This window comes from Podarcis vaucheri (genome assembly GCF_965113315.1).
Source record: "Podarcis vaucheri genome assembly, chromosome: 10".
Classification (NCBI taxonomy): domain Eukaryota; kingdom Metazoa; phylum Chordata; class Lepidosauria; order Squamata; family Lacertidae; genus Podarcis; species Podarcis vaucheri.
The window spans coordinates 34589662-34612830 of NC_138748.1; the positions used below are offsets into that span (position 1 = coordinate 34589662).

The following is a 23169-nucleotide window of genomic DNA, read 5'->3' on the forward strand; positions in this document are numbered from 1 at the left end:
CCCACCACAACTCATAAGCATATAGGTTGTTTTACTTGTCAGATGGAAGTTACTTGGTTTCCATCCAGTATGCATGGCCCAGAATCGCCAGTCTTGGCATAGCAGTTTGTTCCTTGTCAAGTAATATGACAAGTACTTTTGCTTGGCTCGTAAACAGTTAAGAACAATGAGAAAAGTGTTTTGCATTCTACATCATTCTTATTTTTAATCCATACATACATGCTACAAATACTTAACTGGAGGGACAAATGCTGTTGCTCAGCAACAAAGAATTGGCAAGAGCTCAGAGCAAGCTCCACATTACTAACAGACAATGACTCGTGCAGCTCAACAATCAATAGCACTTGATTTAAAGGCAATGTCCAGTATATCATACCTCCCAAATAATAACACACAGTTGTATTAGTGGTCAACATATTCAAGACATCAGCCTTGCTAAGTACTCTTATTGCAAATGTTGCCCTATATTCTGCCCAAACCATCTCAGTTGCTGTGAATGATTTTCTAATTTGTATGGATTTATTTTAAAAAATAAAAATAGCCTTGTTGGCACCTTGAAGACTAACAAATGCATTGTGTTGTAAGATTTCATGGGGCAGAACCATCTTCATTAGATGTTTGAACGGAGTACCTAAGTACAGTGGTACCTTGGGTTAAGAACTTTGTAATTCGTTCCAGAGGTCCGCTCTTAACCTGAAACTGTTCTTAACCTGAGGTACCACTTTAGCTAATGGGGCCCCCACTACCGCCGTGTGATTTCTGTTCTCATCCTGAAGCAAAGTTCTTAACCTGAGGTACTATTTCTGGGTTAGCAGAGTCTGTAACTTGAAGCGTCTGTAACCTGAAGCGTCTGTAACCCGAGGTACCACTGTATAATCTGAGTACAGAGAGGAGGAAGATGATTCCCCCCCCAAGAAAAGCACAATGTAGAGTCAGTTGCTAGAACAGAGATAAAACTAGGTGTGTCACAATATTGACTAGTGGTCATTGTTCCTGACTAGACTGAGAATAGCCAAAATTAAAGCTGAAGAGAGACAGTTACTCTGTCTAATGCAGGGGAAGGCAACACAGTGCCCTCTAGATACTACAGCTCCCATCAGCCCTAGCCAGCATGGCCCATGATCAACAATGATGGGATATGTCATCCACAACATCTGGTGGGACCAAGTTGGCTACCCTTGTTCTAATGAGCTAGTTGTTCCCATGTTTTTTCAAGGCCAAGTTACACATTACCAGTGCTTTTTTCTGGGGGGGGGACGCAGGGGTGCTCATACCCCTAAACATTTTGTGAATCTAAGTTTGGCCTCATTGAGGGGCAGCATTTCAATATGAGTAGGAAAATGAGAGTATCCCTAAACATTTTTTTTAAGAAAAAAAACACTGCACATTACTAACTGCTAATGAACTCAGATTTGGCAGAGTCACGCTAGAGCAGGAGTTGGGCATATTGGTGTCATCTTGTTCCCAGGATTGGGGGGGGGGCAGACAGTGCGTTTTGCACACGTGTGGTATCATGTGATAGTGCTCATGTGACGTTGCGTCGTTGGGAGGAGGCCAAGTGAGGAGCCCAGCACTGTGGCCATTTTCTCCCATGGCTCAGGAGCCAGCAATTGAACCACACTGCGCTCAGCCTCCTCCAGCCCCTCAACATCAAGGGGGCCTGGCCCCATGCCAGCAAATACTGAGTGGAGCGGAAGACCCCTCTGCCCTAGGAGTTGGTACACCTGGGCCAAGGGCTGAATGCAGCCCTCCAGGACTCCCAATCTGATCCTTGCAGCTCTTCCCAGACCGCACTCACCACCAGCCATGCTTCAGACCCTCCTTGAGTTCATTTGGTGGCTATAACGTGTCCTTGAACTAAAGTAATGTCTCTTCCTTGCCCGGATAGACATTCGTGTGCAGGGTGTGTAGAAACCTCTGGGTTTTACATGGCTGGAATGCACCCTATTGTACAGAGTCATATCCTTTGCCCTGCCCACTTTTGCCTTTGGCCCTGGGTCTTCACGAGCCCTTTCATGAGAAGACTCAGCTGAAAAATGTTGCACTAGGTTGCCAACCTTTTTGATCCACAAGCTAAAGATGAAATGGTCTGCAGGAGGCCGGTTTTAAAAAACTACTGTAGCCCCAAGTGGACAATGTGATGTGAGCTGTGGTTTCATCTGAAAGTCAGCTGGTTCCAACAGAATTGTGTGATGAGATTATCAATAAACTAGCCATTTATCATACTAGCCGTTATGATGGCATCACACATTCCTGGTCTCATGAGGCACAACAACTGCTGTTCTTTTCTGATTTCCTTCCATACAAGACTGTGACCTCACTTTCACTCACCCAGTCTTTCTGCTCTGATTGAGAAAGCTCTGTGTAACCTGTCAAAGTCAAAGCCATGGTTTTCCCAGTAGTGATGTATGGAAGTGAGAGCTGGACCATCAAGAAGGCTGTTCGACGAAGAATTGATGCTTTTGAATTATGGTGCTGGAGGAGACTCTTGAGAGTCCCATGGACTGCAAGAAGTTCAAACCTCTCCATTCTTAAGGAAATCAGCCCTGAGTGTTCACTGGAAGGGCAGATCGTGAAGTTGAGGCTCCAATACTTTGGCCACCTCATGAGAAGAGAAAACTCCCTGGAAAAGACCCTGATGTTGGGAAAGATGGAGGGCACAAGGAGAGGGGGACGACAGAGGACAAGATGGTTGGACGGTGTTCTCGAAGCTATAAACATGAGCCTGACCAAACTGCGGGAGGCGGTGGAAGACAGGAGTGCCTGGCGTGCTCTGGTCCATGGGGTCACGAAGAGTCGGACACGACTAAACGACTAAACAACAACAACCTGTACACTCCCTGGCTGGTACCATTTGTTTATTCACAGGTTGTAGATTGCAGTAGGATCAGATATTTGGTGACTGCCAGCATTTGTTTTGGTCACCTCTTGGGGAAACAGCTTGTCTGAAACCTCCTGTGGTCCTCTGCCACAAACTCTCCCTGGCACAGATCCTTGGTCCCAGCTCTGTTTGCAACGTTACTTTCTGTGGGAAGAAAAAAGAGAAGGTGTTTGCATGCAGATGATCTTCAGATCAATCCCTGATATCTCCAGATTTAAAGAAGGAAGTAGGATCAAGCAGAGGTCCCGGAAACTGTAGTTAAGGGTGCTGCATCCCAGAGACCTAATCCTACAAAAACAAAAAAGGAGCCATCATTCTGAGGCACTTACTTGCTATAATTACTTTACAAGCTCTTATCCTCATCAGCTTGTGATTATGTCTCTCTGTGTTGAGTCCACAATCACCATTTCAATTGGCACCATTATCTGACATGAACAAAATGGGAGGCGCACAGGGTCAGTATGGTTAGATTTATCTTGCATGCATCAGATAGTGAGGGAATATCTGATGCTATAACAATCATTGGGAGTTGGACATTCTGTCCAATGCAATGTGGGTTTGCCCACCTTCCAGGCCAGCAACATATCTTAAGGGGAGGACAACTGAGGAGAGTGCTGTTGCCCTCATGTTCTGCTTGTAGCCTGTAGACATCCGTTTGACCATTGTGAGAACAGGATATTGGACTAGATGGGCCTTTGGCATGATCCAGTAGGGTTCTTCTTATGTTAATCATACTAATTGACCGTTGTTCATGGCCTTTAGATTCTCAGTTAGAATTCCCTCTGGTATGTACGCCTGCACCACTACTGATTAATTTACAAATCTTCCTACGTACCTACCTATCAGAGAAAGAGAAAGTTATATGTCCAAGGACTGCAATAGCAAATCCCTGTATGAATCCTATCCACTGAACAATTGCCATTATATTTCTTTTGTCAAGCTCTCTATAATTTTCTTACATTCTTTTTGCTAATCTTTAAAAAAATCTCTTATCCAAAGACATCACAACCAGCAGAATTTTAAGAAAAGCGCAGAAATGATCTTTCTCCCTAGCAACAGAGAATACAATAGTGCAACCTCAATAGCTCTTTATTTCACTTAGTCAGTCGTTTTCTCTTTTTTTTTAAATTGATTTTTATTTATTTTCCAAAAAAGAAACAAAAAGAAAAATAGAAAAGAAAAAAGCATATCAAAGAAAAAAATCCAAACACCCCGCGCGCAATATACATACATTAAAGATATTTTTCACTTAAAACTTTACATTGTCATTTCTTTGTAGACTTCCTTCAGCTTGTCCGTAAATCTTTCGTAGCAGTACCCCTAGTCCCACATTTCTTAGTTTGTATTGTCATTGGTCTTCTTTGTTAACTTCTGTTTGCTTAAAACAATAACTCTTAATCTTTTCACAGTGCTTCTCTAAATCCCTTTAACGTCGTTTTTCCCTCACTGATACTTTCCAGGTACTCCACATACTTTCCCCAGTCCTTGATAAACTTTTGGTCTCTTTGGTATCTGATCTTTCCTGTCAGTCTGTCTAACTCTGCGTAGTCTAGTAACTTTGATCTCCACTCCTCTATCGTTGGCATCTCCTGTTTTTTCCACTTCTGGGCAAGAATTATCCTTGCTGCCGTAACCGCATAGTATACAAATTTACAATCTTTCTTTTCAATATCCTTCCCTAATAACCCTAACAGAAAGATTTCAGGCCTCTTTTTAAACGTATATTTCAAGATTTTCTTTAACTCAACATATATTCTTTCCCAAAATTCTTTAACTTTCCGGCACTCCCACCACATGTGGTAGAAGCAGCCCTCCCTATCTTTACACTTCCAGCATTTGTTGGATATCTTGTACATTTTTGATAGTTTTACAGGTGTTATGTACCACCTGTAGAACATCTTCATAACATTTTCCTTTACTGTTATACATGCTGTGAAATTTAGACCCTCTTTCCATAATTTCTCCCATTCCTCAAATTGTATACTATGGCCTACATCTATAGCCCAGCGGATCATTACTGATTTCACTTCTTCATCTCCTAGATTCCAATCCAGCAACATCCGGTACATTTTAGATATTATTTTTACATCATTATTTATAATTTCCATCTGAAATTTGGAGTCTTTATCCGCATACCCTCTTTCTTTAGTATCTTTCCTGAACATCTCGTTAACTTGACGATGATGTAGCCAATCATACACATGCTCCTTAACTTGCTCATAGGGCTTTATTTTCCACTTCCCGTCTTCTTTAACTGATAGTTGACTATATGTCGCCCAGTTACTCCTCATATTGATTTTCTTCACACTCATCGCTTCAAGAGGTGAAAACCAATGTGGGACCTTAGGTTCTAATAAATTTCTGTATCCTTCCCATATTTCAATAATTGGACCTCTGAAGACATGGTTTCCAAACCCCTTATGTACTTTCCTTTTCTCGTGTCCTAAGTAGGCATGCCAGCCGTATCTGTTATCGAAGCCCTCTAAATCGAGCAGCTCCCTGTTCTCTAGTTTTATCCAGTCTTTTAACCAGCAGAGGCATGATGCCTCGTAATACAGCTTCAGGTCTGGCAGGGCAAACCCACCCCTTTCTTTTATGTCTGTTAAAAGTTTAAATTGGATCCTGGGTTTTTTGCCCTGCCAGATGTATCTTGAGAGCACTTTCTGCCATTCTTTAAAAATACGACTCCCCTTAATTATGGGAATAGTCTGAAACAGAAACAGTACCCTCGGTAGTATATTCATTTTGATCGTGTTTATCCTTCCCCAGAATGACATTTTTAATCTTCCCCACACTTCCAAATCTTTCCTTATTTCTCTCCATACCGACTCGTAGTTGTTCTTAAACAAGTCTATATTCTTGGGTGTTATCCAGATTCCAAGGTACTTCACTTTCTTAACCACCTCTATCTGGTATTGGTGTTGGATTATGTCTATCACACTTTGGTCCACATTTTTGACTATCATTTTCGTTTTTCTCTTGTTTAGTTGGAAACCTGCCAGTTTCCCAAACTGATCAATTTCCTTTAATACTTCTTCTATTGTAATCACTGGATTTTCAGTCATTATTACTAAATCATCTGCAAATGCTTTGGTCTTATACACGTTTTCTCCAATTGTCACTCCTTTTATCTTTTTGTTTTGCCTAATTGAGTTTAGGAGAACTTCTAAGACTGTTATAAATAGTAGCGGGGAGAGTGGACACCCCTGTCTTGTTCCCCTCTGTATCTTTATTTCCTCTGTTACTATATTGTTTACAATCAGTTTGGCTTTCTGTTCCGTATATATTGCTTTTACCCCCTTAAAAAAGTCCTTGCCCACTTCCATATGCTCCAAATTTTTCAACATGAAGTCCCATATCACATTATCAAATGCTTTCTCTGCGTCCACAAACATCATTATGGCTTGCTTATCAATCCTGGCAGACAGATATTCTAACATATTAATTATATTTCTTGTATTGTCCCTCATATGCCTGCCAGGAAGAAAGCCAGCCTGATCCTTGTGGATAGTTTCTGATAACAGCGACTTCAATCTTCTCGCAAGGATACCAGCAAAGATTTTATAATCTGTATTTAGAAGAGAAATCGGTCTATAATTTTTAACTTGAGTTAAGTCCGCATCTTGTTTGGGGATAAATGTAATAAATGCTTCTTTCCAGGTTTCCGGAATTTCTCCTTTTTTCAAAATGTTATTCATAGTCACCTTCAGAGGATTCACCAGGATAGATTTCATCTCTTTATAATAACCCGCTGTGAAGCCATCCGGACCCGGGGCCTTTCCTCTCTTTAAATCTTTTATGGCTTCCTCTATCTCCTCTGTTTCAATTGGAGTATTCAATCGTTGTTTCTTATCTGTTGGGATTTTCTGCACCTTTTTGTCTCTCAAGAACCTCTCAATTTTCCTTAAATTATTTCTCTCTTTATCCTTGTAGAGGTTTTTATAATAATCCAGAAACTCTTTTCTAATTCCTTTTGGTTCTGTTATCTCTTCTCCATCTGCAATAATTTTGTTTATTGCACCTTGTTCTTTCCTTTTTTTAATTTGCCATGCAAGCCATTTACCTGATTTATTTGAGAATTCAAAGTTCTTTTGCCTTAGTTTCTTTATGTTCCACTCTACCTCTCTATTTATTATAGTGGCAAATTGCGCTTGTAGGATTTTGATATTTTCCTTTATTTTCTGGCAGTTGGGTTTCTGGATTAATTTTTGTTCGCTGTCCATTATTTGTTCTAAGATTTCTTTTTTCCCTTTCTCTCTATTTTTGTTTTTGATCGCATTCTGCTGAATGAAATATCCTCTTATTACTGCCTTGCTTGCATCCCATATCACATTGATCTTTGTCCCTTTGTCGCAATTATCTGCAAAGTAATCTTTTAGCTTTTTTTGTGCTGTTTCTACAATATTTTGGTCGTCTAGGAGGTATTCTCTTAGCCTCCATCTAAAAGTTCTTCTCTCAAAACTCTCCAATTCTAATTCTATCGGACTATGATCTGAGATTACTTTTGGTCTTATTTCTATTTGTTTAACTCTTGGACAGAGTTCACTCGAGATCCAAACCTGATCTATTCGTGACATCGATTGGTGTGGTTCGGAATAAAAGGTAAACTGCTTATCCAGTGGATGTCTCAAACGCCAAATATCCACCAAGTTGCAATTTTTAGCCATCGAAAAAAAGGATTTTGGTAGTTTCCCTTCTTTACTTACACCCTCCCTTAGTCTATCTGCCTCTAACGAAACCACACCATTCATGTCTCCCATTAGAATAATCTTTTGATCCATATGTTCTAGTATTTTCTCTTCTAAGTTTCTAAAAAAATCAGTCTTGTTGCCATTTGGTGCATATACCCCGATCACAACCACATTTTCTCCTTGCCAATTTAGTCTAACCGCTACCATCCTCCCCTCTTCATCCTTAAAAATCTGTTTGGCCTCAATTTTATTTTTAACGTACAGTACCACCCCTCTTTTCTTTTCTTTGTCCGAGGATTCAAATTCATTTCCCAGTCTTTTATTGATTAATATTTTTTTGTGCTTCCTAGCTACGTGAGTCTCTTGAAGACAGATAATGTCCGGATTTTTCCTCTTTAAGAATTGCTCAATTTTATTCCTCTTTCTTTTCTCATTCATTCCATTGACATTCCAATTCCAGATTTTTAACCCCATATTAACAGATATGTACCTAAACTTTCTTTACTTTTCTAAATTCGCTGGTTCTTCTTCCTCCCCCTCTTCCTCTTCGCCCGAGCTGCTTCCACTCCCTTCCTCTCCCTCCTCTGTCTTAGAATCTCTTGACAATCCTCCCTCTGCTCCCTTTGTTCCGCTCTCCTCCAATCTCAACTCCTTATATTTCCTCAAAAATTTTCCAGTTTCCTCTAAGTTGGATAGTCTATGTCTTTTGCCTCTATACACAAATGATATCCCCTCAGGGAACTCCCATCTAAATTCTATTTTGTTTTTCTTTAATGTCTGTGCCAATGATTTATAAGGGTCTCTTCGTTTAAGTAGCCTGATTGGAATATCTTTAAAGAAAATTATATAATTTCCTTCTATATTCAACCTCTTTTCCCTATTCTTTTGCAAAATCCTGTTTCTCATTTCCTTATTCTTAAATGTAATCAGGCAGTCCCCTGTAAATTTCTTTACTTTTGTTGTTTTGATCCGCATCCTGAATGCATTTTGCACATTTTGGGCCATTTCCTCTGTTGTTATATCCAACCATTCTGCCAGTTCTGTTATCAGTTTTTCCTTAATATTCTCACCCTGTGTCTCCGGTACAGCTCTCAACCTAAGGTTCCCTTCTCTCTGTCGCAGCTCATTCATCGCTATCACATCCTTCATCTCCTCCTGTACTCTATTTAATTCCATCATTTCCATCTTAACCTTTTCTTTATCCCTTTTAAAATCTTTTACTTCTAATCTTGTCTTCTTTAATCCTTCCTCTACATTTTGTGTTCTCCTGGATATTTCTTTTATTTGGCCTTTAAGTTCACTAACTGTTTCGTCCATTTTTTTATCTAATATTCCAATTTTGTTATCCACTTGCTCTAATTTATTCTCTAAGTTATTTTGACTCTGTTTGATTTCCATTAACATCTTCACAATATCTATCTTTGAGTCCGTCTCTTGTTTAGACCCTCTCCTGTCTCCTGGAGTCCCCCCATTTGTACCTTTCTTCACCGTGTGTGACATCTTAAATTCTTAAATTTGCCCCACTCCGTAAGCTTTCCTTCGTTTGCGCTTCCCAACCAGGCTTTCCTTTTTACAGATATTAGTAAACACAATTATTTTTCCCCCACATTAATATTTACAATATTGAGGATACGGTTGTTCTAGTGATCCTTACTATCTCCACTCAAATTAGTCCAAATACTCCGTTGGTCACACTGGAAGGGATTGGTATAAAGAAAAGTGGGGTAATAAAAAGAAGAGAGGCAAATAGGGGGAGGTTTCTGAGTCAATTAGTCCTGTTGGTCTTAATCTCGACCCTAAAGGTCTCTTAGGAGTAGCAGTGTTTGCAAATATGTCGCAATAACCTGTTTCTCCAATAGCTCAGTCTCTCCTACCAGTCCAAAAATTAGTACGAAGAAAAGTCAGTTGGGGGAAAAGGTGTCGAGGGAGAAGGTTTGGCTCCAGCTGGTCTTAGTCTTGTCGCTAAAAATCTCTGAGACTCTTCAAAAAGAAAGGAAGGGGGAGAAGAAGAGAATAGAAAAAAAAACAGAGTGAACAGAGAAAAGAGAGAAGGTACGCTGTATCCGGAGGTATAGCAATGTCCTGTTTCTCCAATAGGTCCGTCTCTCTTGGCAGTTCGAAATTAATATACAGTAATATAAAGTGAAGGGAGAGAGAAAAAAGGAGGGCATAGGAGGAATTGGGAACCAGTTAGTCCTTTTCTCACCGCCAGGGGGCTCCGGGGCCCTTTAAAGTAGTGTTGTTTCCCGAGGTATGGTCGTGCAAGTCCATAAACTCCGAAAGCACATAGACAGGAAGCGATATTTACAGATGGCCCTTCATATATATACTTTCCCGCTACCGGAGTTGTAGCAATTAATATTTAATTTTATTCCTTTTTTTTTCCTTTTTACTTTGCTTTTTACCAGTCCTTTGTACTTTCCTCGATCTGCTACGCTCAGAGTCTTTGCAATGGCGACGGAGCCTTCTCTTCCGGTTTTACTCTCCGTTGCGTTTTAAACACAAAAATGGAGAAGCGCTCCTTCCTCTTTTCAAACCCTCCGTTTCCTCAAGGGCTTTCAGCTTGAACAATTCGCCCTGATTTCCCTGTTCTTCCCACCGCTCAGTTGATACACAGTTTCTACACCGAAAGGTTAATTTTAGGAAGATACATAAAAGGAAAACTTAGTATCCGTTAAGGCGACTCACTTTCACTTTCCGCCTGCACTGCAGTCGCGCTGTGTCAAACTTGATTTCGGCACCAGGCTGAACCTCATTTGCTTCTTCTTATTACTCCACGACTTTTTCGCTGTTAGTTTCATAAAGATTCACGTTGGTCCAAGGTCGGGGTTTCTTGTTTTAGGAATGTAGCGCTCTCACCGCAAGCTCGGGGCTTCGCTATTAGGAGGTCGGTAATGGCTTCCCTCAACCCGCTAAGCAACACCGCCGCTCTCTTCGCCTCTACTGAGGCTACCTGACGGCGCAGTTGCTCGCTTCTGGTCAGAGCGGGAACCGGATCCTCTGGACACCCTCCAGAGGTTTTTTCGGGGGGGTCTCCGCGCCCTGAGACGCCCCCAGTCCCCCAAAATAGCCCGGGGTTTCCCTCACGGTCAAACCCCCGCTTGTAACGGGAACGCGCTACACCGGAAGACAGCTCTTAATCTGTCAGTCGTTTTCTCTTGATAAGACTCCCCACCCCCCCATTCCCCTACCCCCCTTGGAGGAAGTTCGTGTACACTAGAGAGTTCAAAATACAAATTATGACTCTACAAGTCTGTTCCTAAATAGGAGCAATAGTTCTTGTAGGTAAAACACTGCCTGTTTTTATTTAACAATTAATTTACCTGATTTGTTCAACTGATTAAAGCCTTTGGATAAAACTGTTCCTAGTTGCTTGTCATATTTCTTTCAGTTTCTCCATCATTGTTCCAAAACTCATTGTTATGAACTTCCTCTTTATATTTAGTGTGTTAGATTCAAATGCTCCTTTCTGTTCATGGAAGGAAACCTTTGGCTCTCACCCACTGCTTCTTGCTCTTAAGACTATGGGTTGTGTCCAATTGGTGCCCTAACGCAAGGCTTTAAAATCCAGAGGAATGCATCCACTAATGGGAGGAGGAGGGGAGGGAAATTCTTATTTTCCCTCCTCTCTTCAGCCTCCCTGAAAATATGTTCTGGAGGATCTGCTGCCTCTGTAGAACAGATCAAAGGGGAGGCACTGAGGCCTATGAGAAGAGGGGAATGCGGGGAAGGGAAATCACCTCTCTCTTGTATTAGCAGACTCCTCCTGCTGGTAGGAGGACCAAGAGATTTACCTCTACGAACCTGTTTTATTTTATTTTTAAATCACTTAATTTATAGTTATTTTCACAGTTATAGCTGCTTGCAGGAAGTGTTGTGTATTATTTATGAGTCGGCTATTTTTGTATTAGCTGCTTCTTCTTCTTCTTCTTCTTCTTCTTCTTCTTCTTCTTCTTCTTTATATCTCACCTTTATCTCTTTTTATATCTCACCTTTTCTCCAAAGAGCTCAAAGCAGTGTTCATGGTTCCCCCGTTCATTCTTAAAACTCCCAACAATCTTGTGAGATAAGTTATGCTGAGAGGCAGTGATTGGCCCAAGGTCCCCATTGAGCTTCATGGATGAGTGGGGATTTGAACCCTTCTAGTCTGACACTCTAACCACTATACCACCCTGCCTCGAAAGGAGGTTTTTTTTGGTACAAAATTCTGAACTAGAAAAGCAATCGGATTAACTTTTCCCTCAAAGTCATATCCGCAAAGTGCTCTTTGGTATACTTTTCTGTTTTTTGTCAAATGGCCCAGAAGTAGGTTGGATCATGAACGACTCTTTCCTCATTGCTACGCAGATTACAGTGGTACCTCGGGTTAAGTACTTAATTCGTTCCGGAGGCTCCTACTTAACCTGAAACTGTTCTTAACCTGAGGTACCACTTTAGCTAATGGGGCCTCCTGCTGCTGCTGCGCCGCTGGAGCACAATTTCTGTTCTTATCCTGAAGCAAAGTTCTTAACCTGAAGCAGTATTTCTGGGTTAGCGGAGTCTGTAACCTGAAGCGTATGTAACCTGAAGAGTATGTAACCCGAGGTACCACTGTATTATGTTCTCACTCAGAAAGAAGGCTCCATGTTTCCTTGCAGCAGAAGTGATAAACCTTTTCCTTACTCACCAGTCAGAGGGAAGGTGACTTCTGAAAGCTAGGTTTGGTGGGTTGTTTTTTTGGCCACCACAGGTTTGTGAAATTCCCAAACCAGTAGAAGAGCATTCTGCTTGCAGTCAGTTGAAGATGGAACCATTACAAACCAGTGAAACCAATGAATCATCTGGAGTCCTCTTGTTCTGAAGGCTAAGATGTTCATATCTTCTTCAGGGTAATGGTTTAGGGTTTGATGCATCACATCAGTGCCACCAATATTTCTTCCCGTTTGTTGTTGAGTACTTCTCTGAAAACGTACACTTTCCCACAGCTCTTTCAGAAGAAGTACCATCATTCTGAATAATGTCTGAAAATTCTGCTTGAGCGGGCATCAAATATAACAAGGAAAGAAACATAGTCATTATGTTGGACAGTGTATCATTCTGCTCCTCAGGAGGGGCCAAACTTTGCCTGAACGTCATTCCATATATACTGAAAATAATGAAATCACTTTTCTATAGAGCTGGTAAGGTTTGGTTGGAAAAGGAGATTATCTATTAAAAGACAACCATGCTATTATACCATTAGTTACTGCTGCTTCTATTTTGGGAAATATGCTGATACGATAGCAGTGTGTCAGCAGGGGCATTCTCACTGAGAAATGGTCATTTTATTTGCAGGTTGGAATATAAAAGCAAGACAAGAACAGTTTGTCACTTCGTGGGTTCACGCTTCATTTCTGACACAACATCAGTGTGGAAAAAATAAAATAAAAATCATTTTCGATCAAAGGGAGAAATGAACTCAAAAGCACAAACAAGCAGATAAAACATTGTTCCTGTCCATAATCACTTTTATGGAACTTTTATTTTGCTGTCACACATTAAAAAATGACTAAATAACTAATTTTTCAATTAGCAGTGGAAAATACTAGTAAAGCATTATGGGGTGGGGAAGATAAGCTACATTTCGGACAAATGAGCTCAAATTCAGCAGAGGATCATGGCAGAAATAGAGGGGGGTATTTTTTCTGATTCCTCTTCCCCCTTGAAGCTCAGTTCTCCTTGAATATCTGCTCCGGGTACCAATAAAAATGAAGGCTATAATCCTAACCTCATTTACCGGGGAGTAAGCTTACTTCTCAGTAGGCATGGTTAGGGATTACACTGTAGGCCATTACTCAGATGTTTAGTCCTACTGAGTTCAATAGGATTTATGCCTGGGCAACTGTGTACAGGATTGCTGCCTCAAGGACCTAAAACTGAAATTTCTGGTTGATAAATGCTTTCCTGGGCAATGCTTTAAAAATGTATTTCTTTCCCCTAAGATTGTAAGCTCTTGAAATCACACCAGGTCTTCAAATAGCACCGGATCTTTTTAACTATGATTTTATCTGTTCTATTGAACGATCAGGCACCCATGTATTCTTGCTGCTGAATTTCAGCTCCATGCCGCCACCCAGTGGGGTTTCAATGATAAGGGATAAAAACCAAAAGCTTCTGAAAAGCAATTATGCTACATTTAAAGCAGGAACAAGCAAGCTGAAATAGTCTCACTTCCTCCCTAAAACAGGATAGGCACATTTTAAAGTTTTACTGCAGTAGACCATCTTTGCAAGGAGCTATTGTAACTGTGAAAATCTATTTAAATAAATTAGTAAATGGTTGCTTTTTGCAGCTAGGGATGGACAAATCTGGTAATTTCTCTTTCTCCGTTTCTCATTTTTCCTGCTTCATTTTTTTAAAAAAAGTCCTGATGCATTTTAGTATACAATTTTTCCTAATATACACTTCTGAAAAAGGAGCTTTCCCTTAGCCCCCAGTGGTACAAGGGGTCAGTGAGTGCTTTGAGCCCACCCAGGGATGGCTATGGGCAGGATTCCTGCACTGCAGGACATGGGCATAGACAGGATTTATGTTAGGGCAGGTGGGACTTTTGTTGGGGGTGGACAGAACCAAGTTATCTGCAACTCGATTGGTCAGTTAGTTAGGTAGTTTTATTTGTTGAGTTGGTGGGCGGCAGCTGCTCCCCTGGCTATGCCCATGTTGCAGAGGTTGGATTAAATGACCCTTTGGATTCGTTCCAACTCTACAATTCTAAAGGAACGCTGGGTGAATTTTGCAACACAGTACACCTAACACACCACTCAAATGGTATTTAAAAATCTATATTCGTAGTTAGAATTACTATTTCTGTATCAGATAAATCTGCCATTAGGTGTCATACAAGTTATCATACAATTAATTTCACAGTTGACCAACAACAACAGATGCAAGAGAAACGCAATGTATTAGCTCATTCAAGTTTTAAGCATATATCCTCTACATACAGCAAGGCACAGAGGCAAATCCCCAGCTCACATCTCCTTTTCACCATACAAGCCTTGCAATAATAATTTTGTTGTTGTTTATTATTTTATATATCAGTGCTTTTTTCCTAAAAAAAATGTTTAGAGGTACTCTCATTTTGACTCAAGAAAATCACCATTTTATAGATCAAAACGGGAAAAATAAATTCAGTAAACGGACAAAAATACGGAGATTAACAAAATGTTTCGGGAGTATGTGTACCCCTGCATACCCCCAGAAAAAAGCACTGATGATTATTATTATTACTATTATTACTTATACCCTGCCTATCTGGCTGGGCCTCTCCAGCCACTCTGGGCGGCTTCCAACAGAATATTAAAAACACAATAAAACATCAAACATTAAAAGCTTCCCTAAACAGGGCTCCCTTCAGATGTCTTCTAAACATCAGATAGTTGTTTATTTCTTTGAGATCTGAGTGGAGGGCGTTCCACAGGGCGGGCACCACCACAGAGAAGGCCCTCTGCCTGGTTCCCTATAACCTTATTTCTCACAGAGAGGGAACCACCAGAAGGCCCTCGGCGCTGGACTTCAGTGTCTGAGCTGAATGCTGGGGGTGGAGACGCTCCTTCAGGTATTCAGGGCGGAGGCCATTTATGGCTTTAAAGGTCAACACCAATACCTTGAATTGTGCCCGGAAATGTACTGGGAGTCAATGTAGGTGTTATGTGGTTTCGACAGCCACTCCCAGTCACCAGTCCAGCTCCTGCATTCTGGATTAGTTGTAGTTTCCAGGTCACATTCAAAGGTAGCCCCACATAGAGCACATTGCAGTAGTCCAAGCGGGAGATAACCAGGGTATGCACCACTCTGGCGAGACAGTCTGATTACAAGGTGTGTGTGTGGTTGTGTCCCACCTATGATCCATGGGTAAAACTTAAAACACACATGAAATTTAACACTCCAGGCCTGTGTTAGCCAAATGGAAGAAAAAGGCAGAAACAAAGCATTTTCATTTTTTTAAAAAAGTATTTTAATCTCCCCAATATAAGGGCTGCTTCATATTGCTTTTTATTGCATTGACAACAGTGAGCTTCAGTGATCAAACCTGGCATTAGAGACGTGTATCTCCATATGTGTCATCTATCATTGCACAACCAAAGTGTTGCAGGGCCCAAGACTGACTTGGAAGGAGGATACACAGGATTAAGATGTTACATTTGTGTAAGAGCATCATACAGCAAAAGAAGAAAAATCATTCCATGGATTGACTCTGCTTATGTACCTATCTTCTTTGATTCTGCTATTGACAAAACCACTTTTCATTATCTTAAAATCAATACATATTGCTTTGCTTCCCAATAAAACTAGTGTCAACCAGGCTTTTCGTTATGAGTTAGTACTTGACGGTAGTGCAGCTATTCATTAATGTAATAAAATATCAGTACCTCCGTCCATTAATCACACTTCCAACAATTATATACCGTATTTTTCGCCCTATAGGACGCTCCGGCCCATAGGACGCACCTATTTTTTTTGGGGGGGGGAAATCAAGGGGGAAAAATTGATTTCCCCCCAGGTTTGCGCAGCCATCCCCAAACTAGAAGAGGGAGACGGAGCACTTCGTCTCCCTCTTCTGCCTTCAGGGACAGCCTCCCAAGCCTCTGTGGGGCAGCGCACTGCGCTGCCCTGCAGAGGCTTTGCGCAACCATCCCAAGCTAGAAGAGGGAGACGGAGCGCTCCGTCTCCCTCTTCTGCCTCCAGGGACAGCTTGGCCCGCTATCCCGCGAGCTTGTGGGGCTGGCGGGGGGGAGAAGCAGGCTTGCTTCTCCCACCCCCAGCCTCCAGATCGGGTTGGGGAATAGCGGGATGGTGGCGCTTCGCCATCCCCCTATCCCCTGAGCTTGTGGGGCTGGCGGAGGGGGGAGAAGCAGGCTTGCTTCTCCCACCCCAGCCTCCAGATCGGGTCGGGGAATAGCGGGATGGCGGCGCTTCGCCATCCCACTATTCCCCGAGCTTGTGGGGCTGGCGGGGGGGGGAAGCAGGCTTGCTTCTCCCCCCCCCCCCCAGCCTTCAGATCACGTCAGGGAATAGCGGGATGGCGGCACTTCGCCATCCCCCTATCCCCCGAGCTTGTGGGGCTGGGGGGGGGGAGAAGCAGCCTTGCTTCTCCCCCCGCCAGCCTCCCGATCAGGTCGGGGAATAGCGGGGTGGCGGCGCTTCACCTCCCCACTGTCCCCAGCTTTTGGGTGCAGGCTGCTGCCCGCAAGCCTTGCGAGCCCGCGGTACATCCTGCCGGGCTTGCAAGACTTGGGATAGCTTCCTGAAGCCTGGAGAGCGAGAGGGGTCGGTGCGCACCGACCCCTCTCGCTCTCCAGGCTTCAGCAAAAGCCTGCATTCGCCCCATAGGACGCACCCAGATTTCCCCTTCATTTTTGGAGGGGAAAAAGTGCGTCCTATAGGGCGAAAAATACGGTACTAAGTGAGATTGAATCAGGAATAGTCTCGTGTTTGTTGTGGTAAACAGTGTGATGCCCATTCTAAGAACACAGGTGAAGTAACAGCTGGATGGGGAAAAAACCAAGACCACAAGAATTCAGAGATTTTAGCTAAAATTAGACCACTGCTGGTCTAATGCAGATACATGTATTTATTTTAAAATACTACTAGAAAAATATGATACCCAGATTTGCAAGTTCAGATAGTTTGAAAACAGATTTTATTCTGGTACCCTCAAAATACTTTCATCATAATTTTGTACACTTTCCCAAGAGCCAATTCTTTAATATCAGGTTTTCCAATATTGAGGAGGGATAACAAGTTTTATCATCTTAAAGGCTCATTTTTGTTTGCACCTGTAATAAAAAAACAAGAGTTTATGGGTTTTTCTGTATTTTCTGAAGGAGGTACTCCATTTGTAAGTTTAGATTTGGCTGTCCTTTTCTTGTCTTTTTACTTAAAATTTTATAAGCTTCCATTTTCCTCTGTTTGTAGAGCTTTTGAGCTTTTTCTATTTCTTCTCTTCTTTTTATGGCTGCCTGAAATAATAAAGAAATACCCAAGTAATTAAAAGAAGTATGACTTTCATACCTTTAAAGAAATTAAAGTTGCAAATATCTTTTTACAGGTATATATGCTAGGAAAATAAATGGTGATATCTAAAAATATTTGTCCATGATACCTCCTTCATTTGTTCCAATGTTTTTAGTATGAAAAATAAGTAATCAACACAGTTACCTATCTAATGACAAAGTCCAAGGTTGTCTTTCTATTGTCTTTCTGATACAGAGGGGAAAGCACATTTGCTTATGTTATTGCATTTTTCTTCATGGTTAGGACTACAGTGCACCTGTTTGAGAAGACATCAGACTGGTGGATCTCTTGGGCATGACTGATGAGAGCAATAATCAGGGGGAGGGGGGAGAAAGACATAGCATCTTACAAGGACAGGAAGAAACACCATGGACAGAATAATTGCCACACAGAAAGAACAAGGATATAGTTTTGAGTTCCTCATTTACAGTTTTATTAATCATTTAATGTTTCAACACAAACAGAAACTATTAATATTGCAGTTGTTGTATAAGGGATTATGATTATGACCAGAATGTAATTGAAACTAGTAAGATTTTGGAATGCAGAAATAAAGAAAATCATGAAACCATCAAGTATAGCATGCAGGGGGCCACTTTAAATTATATAATTCAGTATTTGAAAGATTGGTATTAATAATTGTATTATAAAAAAACCAGACTGCTGGATCCCTTTCCAACAATATATAGAGTGAGTTACATAAAATTATCATGAGCTATAAGACAAAAGAAGTTGCCCACATCAACTTCAGTGCCAGGGAATAAAACAAAACCCTTGTTGATTAACTCTCACCTCTTCCCACTCTCTAAAGTGCTAACTTTCTGTGAGAAACTTAAGACTTTAAGACTTACCTCTTTTTTCTTCTCTCGTTCGGCTTTTATTTTCTCATATTCTTCTTTTGCTTTCTGGTTTGAGGTTTTTGTTTTAAATTTTCGATGAACCGTGTTGCACCTGCATTAGACAAACAAACCAGTGAGTAAAAGTATTGATTTTCGATTAATGCAATTATACTATTCGTGTAAAGTTTGCAATTCTGATTCAGTGCTTTCAATGGTCCTCTCAATACCATTTGGAAAAGTGCAGCAACAACAACAGGGCTGTGCTGGGGAAAGGAGTCTATTGCTCATCTGACCTACAGAACTGCTTTTGCCAACACCACCTTTCAGATAGCCAGCATTGTCTGCTATTTTGCATCTATCATGTTCAGAGCAATTATCATCGACCTATAAATCTGATTTAACTATTTTGAGCTGCTTGAGATCTATTATGTTTGAAAAGTGGTTTGCAACTATTAAGAAAAATGCATATGTAATCATGTAACTTCCTTATATGTACCATAACTTTATTCCCCACATTTATTCTATGTATTTATTCTATGTACCAATGTGGTGCCTTACAGTTCCTATCAACCTCAGCAAACGTGGTCAGGGACTCTTGGGTTGCAGCACTCATCTCGCTTTACAGGCCGAGGGAGCTGGTGTTTGTCCACTTCCGCAGACAGTTTTTCCGCAGACATGTGGCCAGCATGACTAAGCTGCTTCTGGGGGAACCAGAGCAGCGCACAGAAACGCTGTTTACCTTCCTGCTGGAGGTAGGAATTTATCTACTTGCACTTTGTGCTTTCGAACTGCTAGGTTGGCAGGAGCTGGGACTGAGCAACGGGAGCTCACCCCGTCGCGGGGATTTGAACTGCCGACCTTTCGATCGGCAAGCCCAAGTGGCACAGTGGTTTAACCCACAGCGCCACCCACATCCCTTAGGACAATTTACTATAATTTGACCCAAATCCTAAAATAGCTGAACTATTTTATATGCCGTTACTGCTAGTTGCTACCTTTTTCACTGAACTAAACTTGGGAAATGAAAGATTACCCTGAATGGAACTAAAATGCTGTGAAAACACCTGCTAGAAGAATAACCTAGGCTCACCTTTAAAAAGGAATTATAGGATAAAAGCAGTTCCCAAAAGGTTTCTTACTTTGTGGTTGCAATTTCCTCTTCTTTTGGTATAGGAGGGCGAAAATTCCTAGGCTTCCGTTGTTTCTTAAGCATTTCCTCTTCAGCTAAGTAAAGATGCTTCAGGTGTTCTGGGTAATCTTCTTTGTACCCAATGTTCTTCTGAGGATTGGCATTGCTTTCCTTTTTAAGCAATTTCTTGTAGTCACGTTGGATCTTTTGCTTTCTCCAAAAGGCAAAACCCTGTCCTATAGACACCAAAAAAGATGTGGAATAAGAAAAAAGTATGATTAAAACTACAAATGTTATAACATAACACTCTCTTTTACTAATGTTTCTTCCAGATAATCTTTGAAATAATGCTCCATCTTCTCTTGAAGAACTGTAGTTAATAGGGTCAACTCGAATGTTGAGCAAGCTGACTTGCTCATGTAAAAGAACGTAACCTTGCTCTCCACCCTTTCTGCAAACTCGTCTCTGGGAGCCCTTGCTTTCACATGGTCTTACTAAGTTATAGCTAGTTTCCTGTGATATGTGAATGTGATCACTGTCTCTTCCTTTGCAAACTGATGGAAGACCTTGTTGGACAGGTAGGTAAGGTCAAACTTTATACTTAACAGCCCTTAGTAAGCCTAAGGTCCTAACTGTGTCTACCCAGAAGCAAGTCCAACTGAACTCCAAGGTGAGTAGGGTTAGGACTGCAGCCTAAGCTATGAGCCCCGCAAAGCTCACTTCTAAGTGAACAATGTTTAAATAAAATGTTTTGCCAGGATGTCACATTTTGTGGTTAATCTTATTATTATTTATTAAATTTGTATACCATTCTTCATCCAAAGACTGCAGGGTGGTTCACACAAACCCATTTTAAAGGTGACAGAATATTAATTAGCCCAAGGCCTGGTTATTAAAAAAACATTTTTGCCTGGTACCTAAAGATACGTAATGAACACACCAAGTGAGGCTCCCTGGGACAGCACTCCACAAATGGAGAGCCACTGCAGAAAAGGCCCAGTTGGTACTGGCACCTTCCAGACCTCTTGTGGAGAAGGCACACAAAGATGTTTGCAGGGTCTGGACCGGGTCATATGGGGAAAGGCGGTGCTTGAGATAATTACAGCCCTGGGCAGTTTAAGGCTTTATAGGTCAAGACCAGCACTTTGAATTGGGCCCAGAAACAAATCTGCAGCCAGGGCAGTCAGGCCAGGAACAGTTGTAAGATGCTTAAACTGTCTAGGACCAGTGAGCAACCTGGACGCCAAACTCTGCACCAGTGGAAGTTTCTGAACTGCCTTCAGTGGCAGCCCTATGTAGAACGTGTTGCAAGAGTCTAAGCTAGAGGATACCAGAGCATAGACAGCAATAGTGAGGCTCTCCTTGTCCAGGATGGGCCACCAGCAGAAGCTGACGGAAGGCACTCTGCGCCACCGAAGCCACTTGCAGGCAACAGCAGTAGATCCAGAAGTACCACACACCCCTAACTCAAGACGGCCAGAACGATACCACAGTCAATGGTATCGAAAGCTGCCAGGGGAGGTCGAGGAGAACGAACAAGGATGCATTTTCCTACCTCTAGTGACAACCAAATGCATGGCAGCCAAAGCAGCTTCTGCGCCAAAGCCAGGCCTAAACCCTGAGCAAAATGGATATCCAAACTTAGCCACATTCTTCTGACTTTTAGAAGACATCTGAAGGTTTAGGGACGTTTTTAATATTTGAGGTTTTACAGTGGTACCTCAGATTACATACGCTTTAGGTAACAGACTCCGCTAACCCAGAAATAGTGCTTCAGGTTAAGAACTTTGCTTCAGGATGAGAACAGAAATCGTGCTCCGGCGGAGTGGTGGCAGTGGGAGACCCCATTAGCTAAAATGGTGCTTCAGGTTAAGAACAGTTTCAGGTTAAGAACGGACCTCCGGAACGAATTAAGTACTTAACCTGAGGCACCATTGTATTGTGTTTTTAATATTCTGTTGGGAGCCGCCCAGAGTGGCTGGGGAAACCCAGCCAGAAGGGCAGGGTAGAAATAATAATAATAATTATTCAACGTGCACCATTGATTCCAATGGGTCTATTCAGAGTACGACTTAGCTGCTTATCGCCCAGTGTTTATAAATTGAAGCTTAAAGGCAATGGAAGGGGGCCAGTATAGGAGGAACGACCGCCCCCCCTCCCCCCGCCTTCAGCTCCTTCCTGGCTGGCCTTACCCTCCCGGACGCTCCCTCGCACCAGACGCGGGTCTTTCCTCCACTGCCGTTTCCGACCGGGGCGAACCTGCGACTTCTTCTCCACCGCAGCATCTTTCTCGGAGCCCGGCGCCTCTCTCTTCCTCGCTACAGGCGCCATCTGCCAACTTCCGCTCGGCTTCGCCGCGCGCCGATGACGTCATCCAACCGGCGACCCGCTTCTCTTCGGCCGCGGCAGTCGCCCTTATCCCTGATGAAGAGAAATCGCTGGCCTTTCTGTCGGTGCTCGATTCGCTTAGCCTGGACAGGGCATTCGAGAGCGAACGGGCGTCCTAGGAGACGGACAGGCTCTCCCAATCGAGCGCCGAGCCCTTCCTTTGACGCCTGAGCAGCTCGGCTCCATCCGTTCCCCCCGCCGGCGATGTCGCGGCGCGTCCGCGAGGCTTCCGCGCCGGTCCCCGGGCCGAACCGCCCTCTTCCCCCGGAGCTGCCGGCGGAGACGGTGGTTGCGCGGCTGCGGGCGGTGGCGCGCTTCCTGGGACGGATGCTTTCGCTGTGCCGGGCCCACACGGTGGACTTCTACACTCGCGGCCTGTGGGAGAAGATGGTGGCGCTTCCCCCGGAGGCGGTGCTGGAAGCGCTGAGCGGAGAGAGGCTTCAGCAGCTCCTGGAGGAGCCGCCTCTGCAGCGCCCCCTGGAGGAGGCCGCCGGTAAGCGCCTCCACGCTGCTTAGAAGGCGGCCCGCAGCGCACGTGGGCGGGGGCGGGGGTCTCCACTGGCTATTAGCAAAAGCGTTTGCCTTTTATTTACTTTATTTTATATTTTAATTTTATATTTATTTTATTGCAGTGGTACCTTGGTTCTCAAACTTAGTCCTTTCCGGAAGTCCGTTCCAAATCCAAAGCATTCCAAAACCGAGGCACAGTTGCTTTCCCATAGAAAGTAATGCAAAACGGATTAATCTGTTCCAGACTTTTAAAAACAACCCCCCAAACAGCAATTTAACGTGGATTTTACTATCTAACGAGACCATAAAATGAGAGCAATAAACAATGTACTGCAGTCACACAATCAATCTATCAGTAGGTGAACTGGGTTCCACACAGTCCCAGAAACAAAACCAAAAAGCCACAAAAACACAATATAAATAGGAAAAACAGACAGACCTTGGCATAACACTCAAAACAGAAGTGTAGCACTCAAAACAGAGCATGTTCGCAAACCGGAACACTTACTCCCAGGTTTGCAGTGTTTAGGTTCCAAGTTTGAGTACCAAGGCGTTTGAGAACCAAGGTACCACTGTATTTTATTATTTGTTTACAGATCTCTGTGCCCCACCTTCTTCCAACAAGTGAACTCAAGGCGGCTTACAGAAAGAACCCATTATTTATCTATGATCTTAACATAAAGGAAAGGAAACGTT

At 42.5% G+C, this 23169-nt stretch overlaps 2 protein-coding genes and 1 long non-coding RNA gene across 4 annotated transcripts in view; 1 reads left to right on the forward strand and 2 right to left on the reverse strand.

The window, feature by feature from the left end:
* Positions 1 to 2284: 2284 nt before the first annotated feature.
* LOC309541822 lies at positions 2285 to 11139 on the reverse strand. The gene is made up of 3 exons (XR_014223961.1): positions 10896 to 11139; positions 2830 to 3025; positions 2285 to 2369 (listed from the first exon to the last, which is right to left on the reverse strand). It is a non-coding gene; the product is annotated as an uncharacterized lncRNA (long non-coding RNA).
* Positions 11140 to 17216: 6077 nt separating this feature from the next.
* Positions 17217 to 21908, reverse strand: CCDC59 (coiled-coil domain containing 59). The gene is made up of 4 exons (XM_082241044.1): positions 21768 to 21908; positions 19586 to 19811; positions 18459 to 18558; positions 17217 to 17552 (listed from the first exon to the last, which is right to left on the reverse strand). The coding sequence occupies exons 1-4, from the start codon at positions 21904 to 21906 to the stop codon at positions 17391 to 17393; spliced, it is 627 nt and encodes a 208-aa protein (XP_082097170.1). The 5' UTR covers positions 21907 to 21908; the 3' UTR covers positions 17217 to 17390.
* Positions 21909 to 22167: 259 nt separating this feature from the next.
* METTL25 (methyltransferase like 25) overlaps positions 22168 to 23169 on the forward strand; it is a gene marked incomplete at its 5' end in the record, with an annotated part of 42876 nt that continues 41874 nt past the window's right edge. For both annotated transcript variants that reach the window (XM_082241001.1, XM_082241002.1), the window contains one exon: positions 22168 to 22456. In XM_082241001.1, the coding sequence (XP_082097127.1) occupies positions 22168 to 22456 (289 nt within the window). The remainder of the gene's footprint in view (positions 22457 to 23169) is intronic.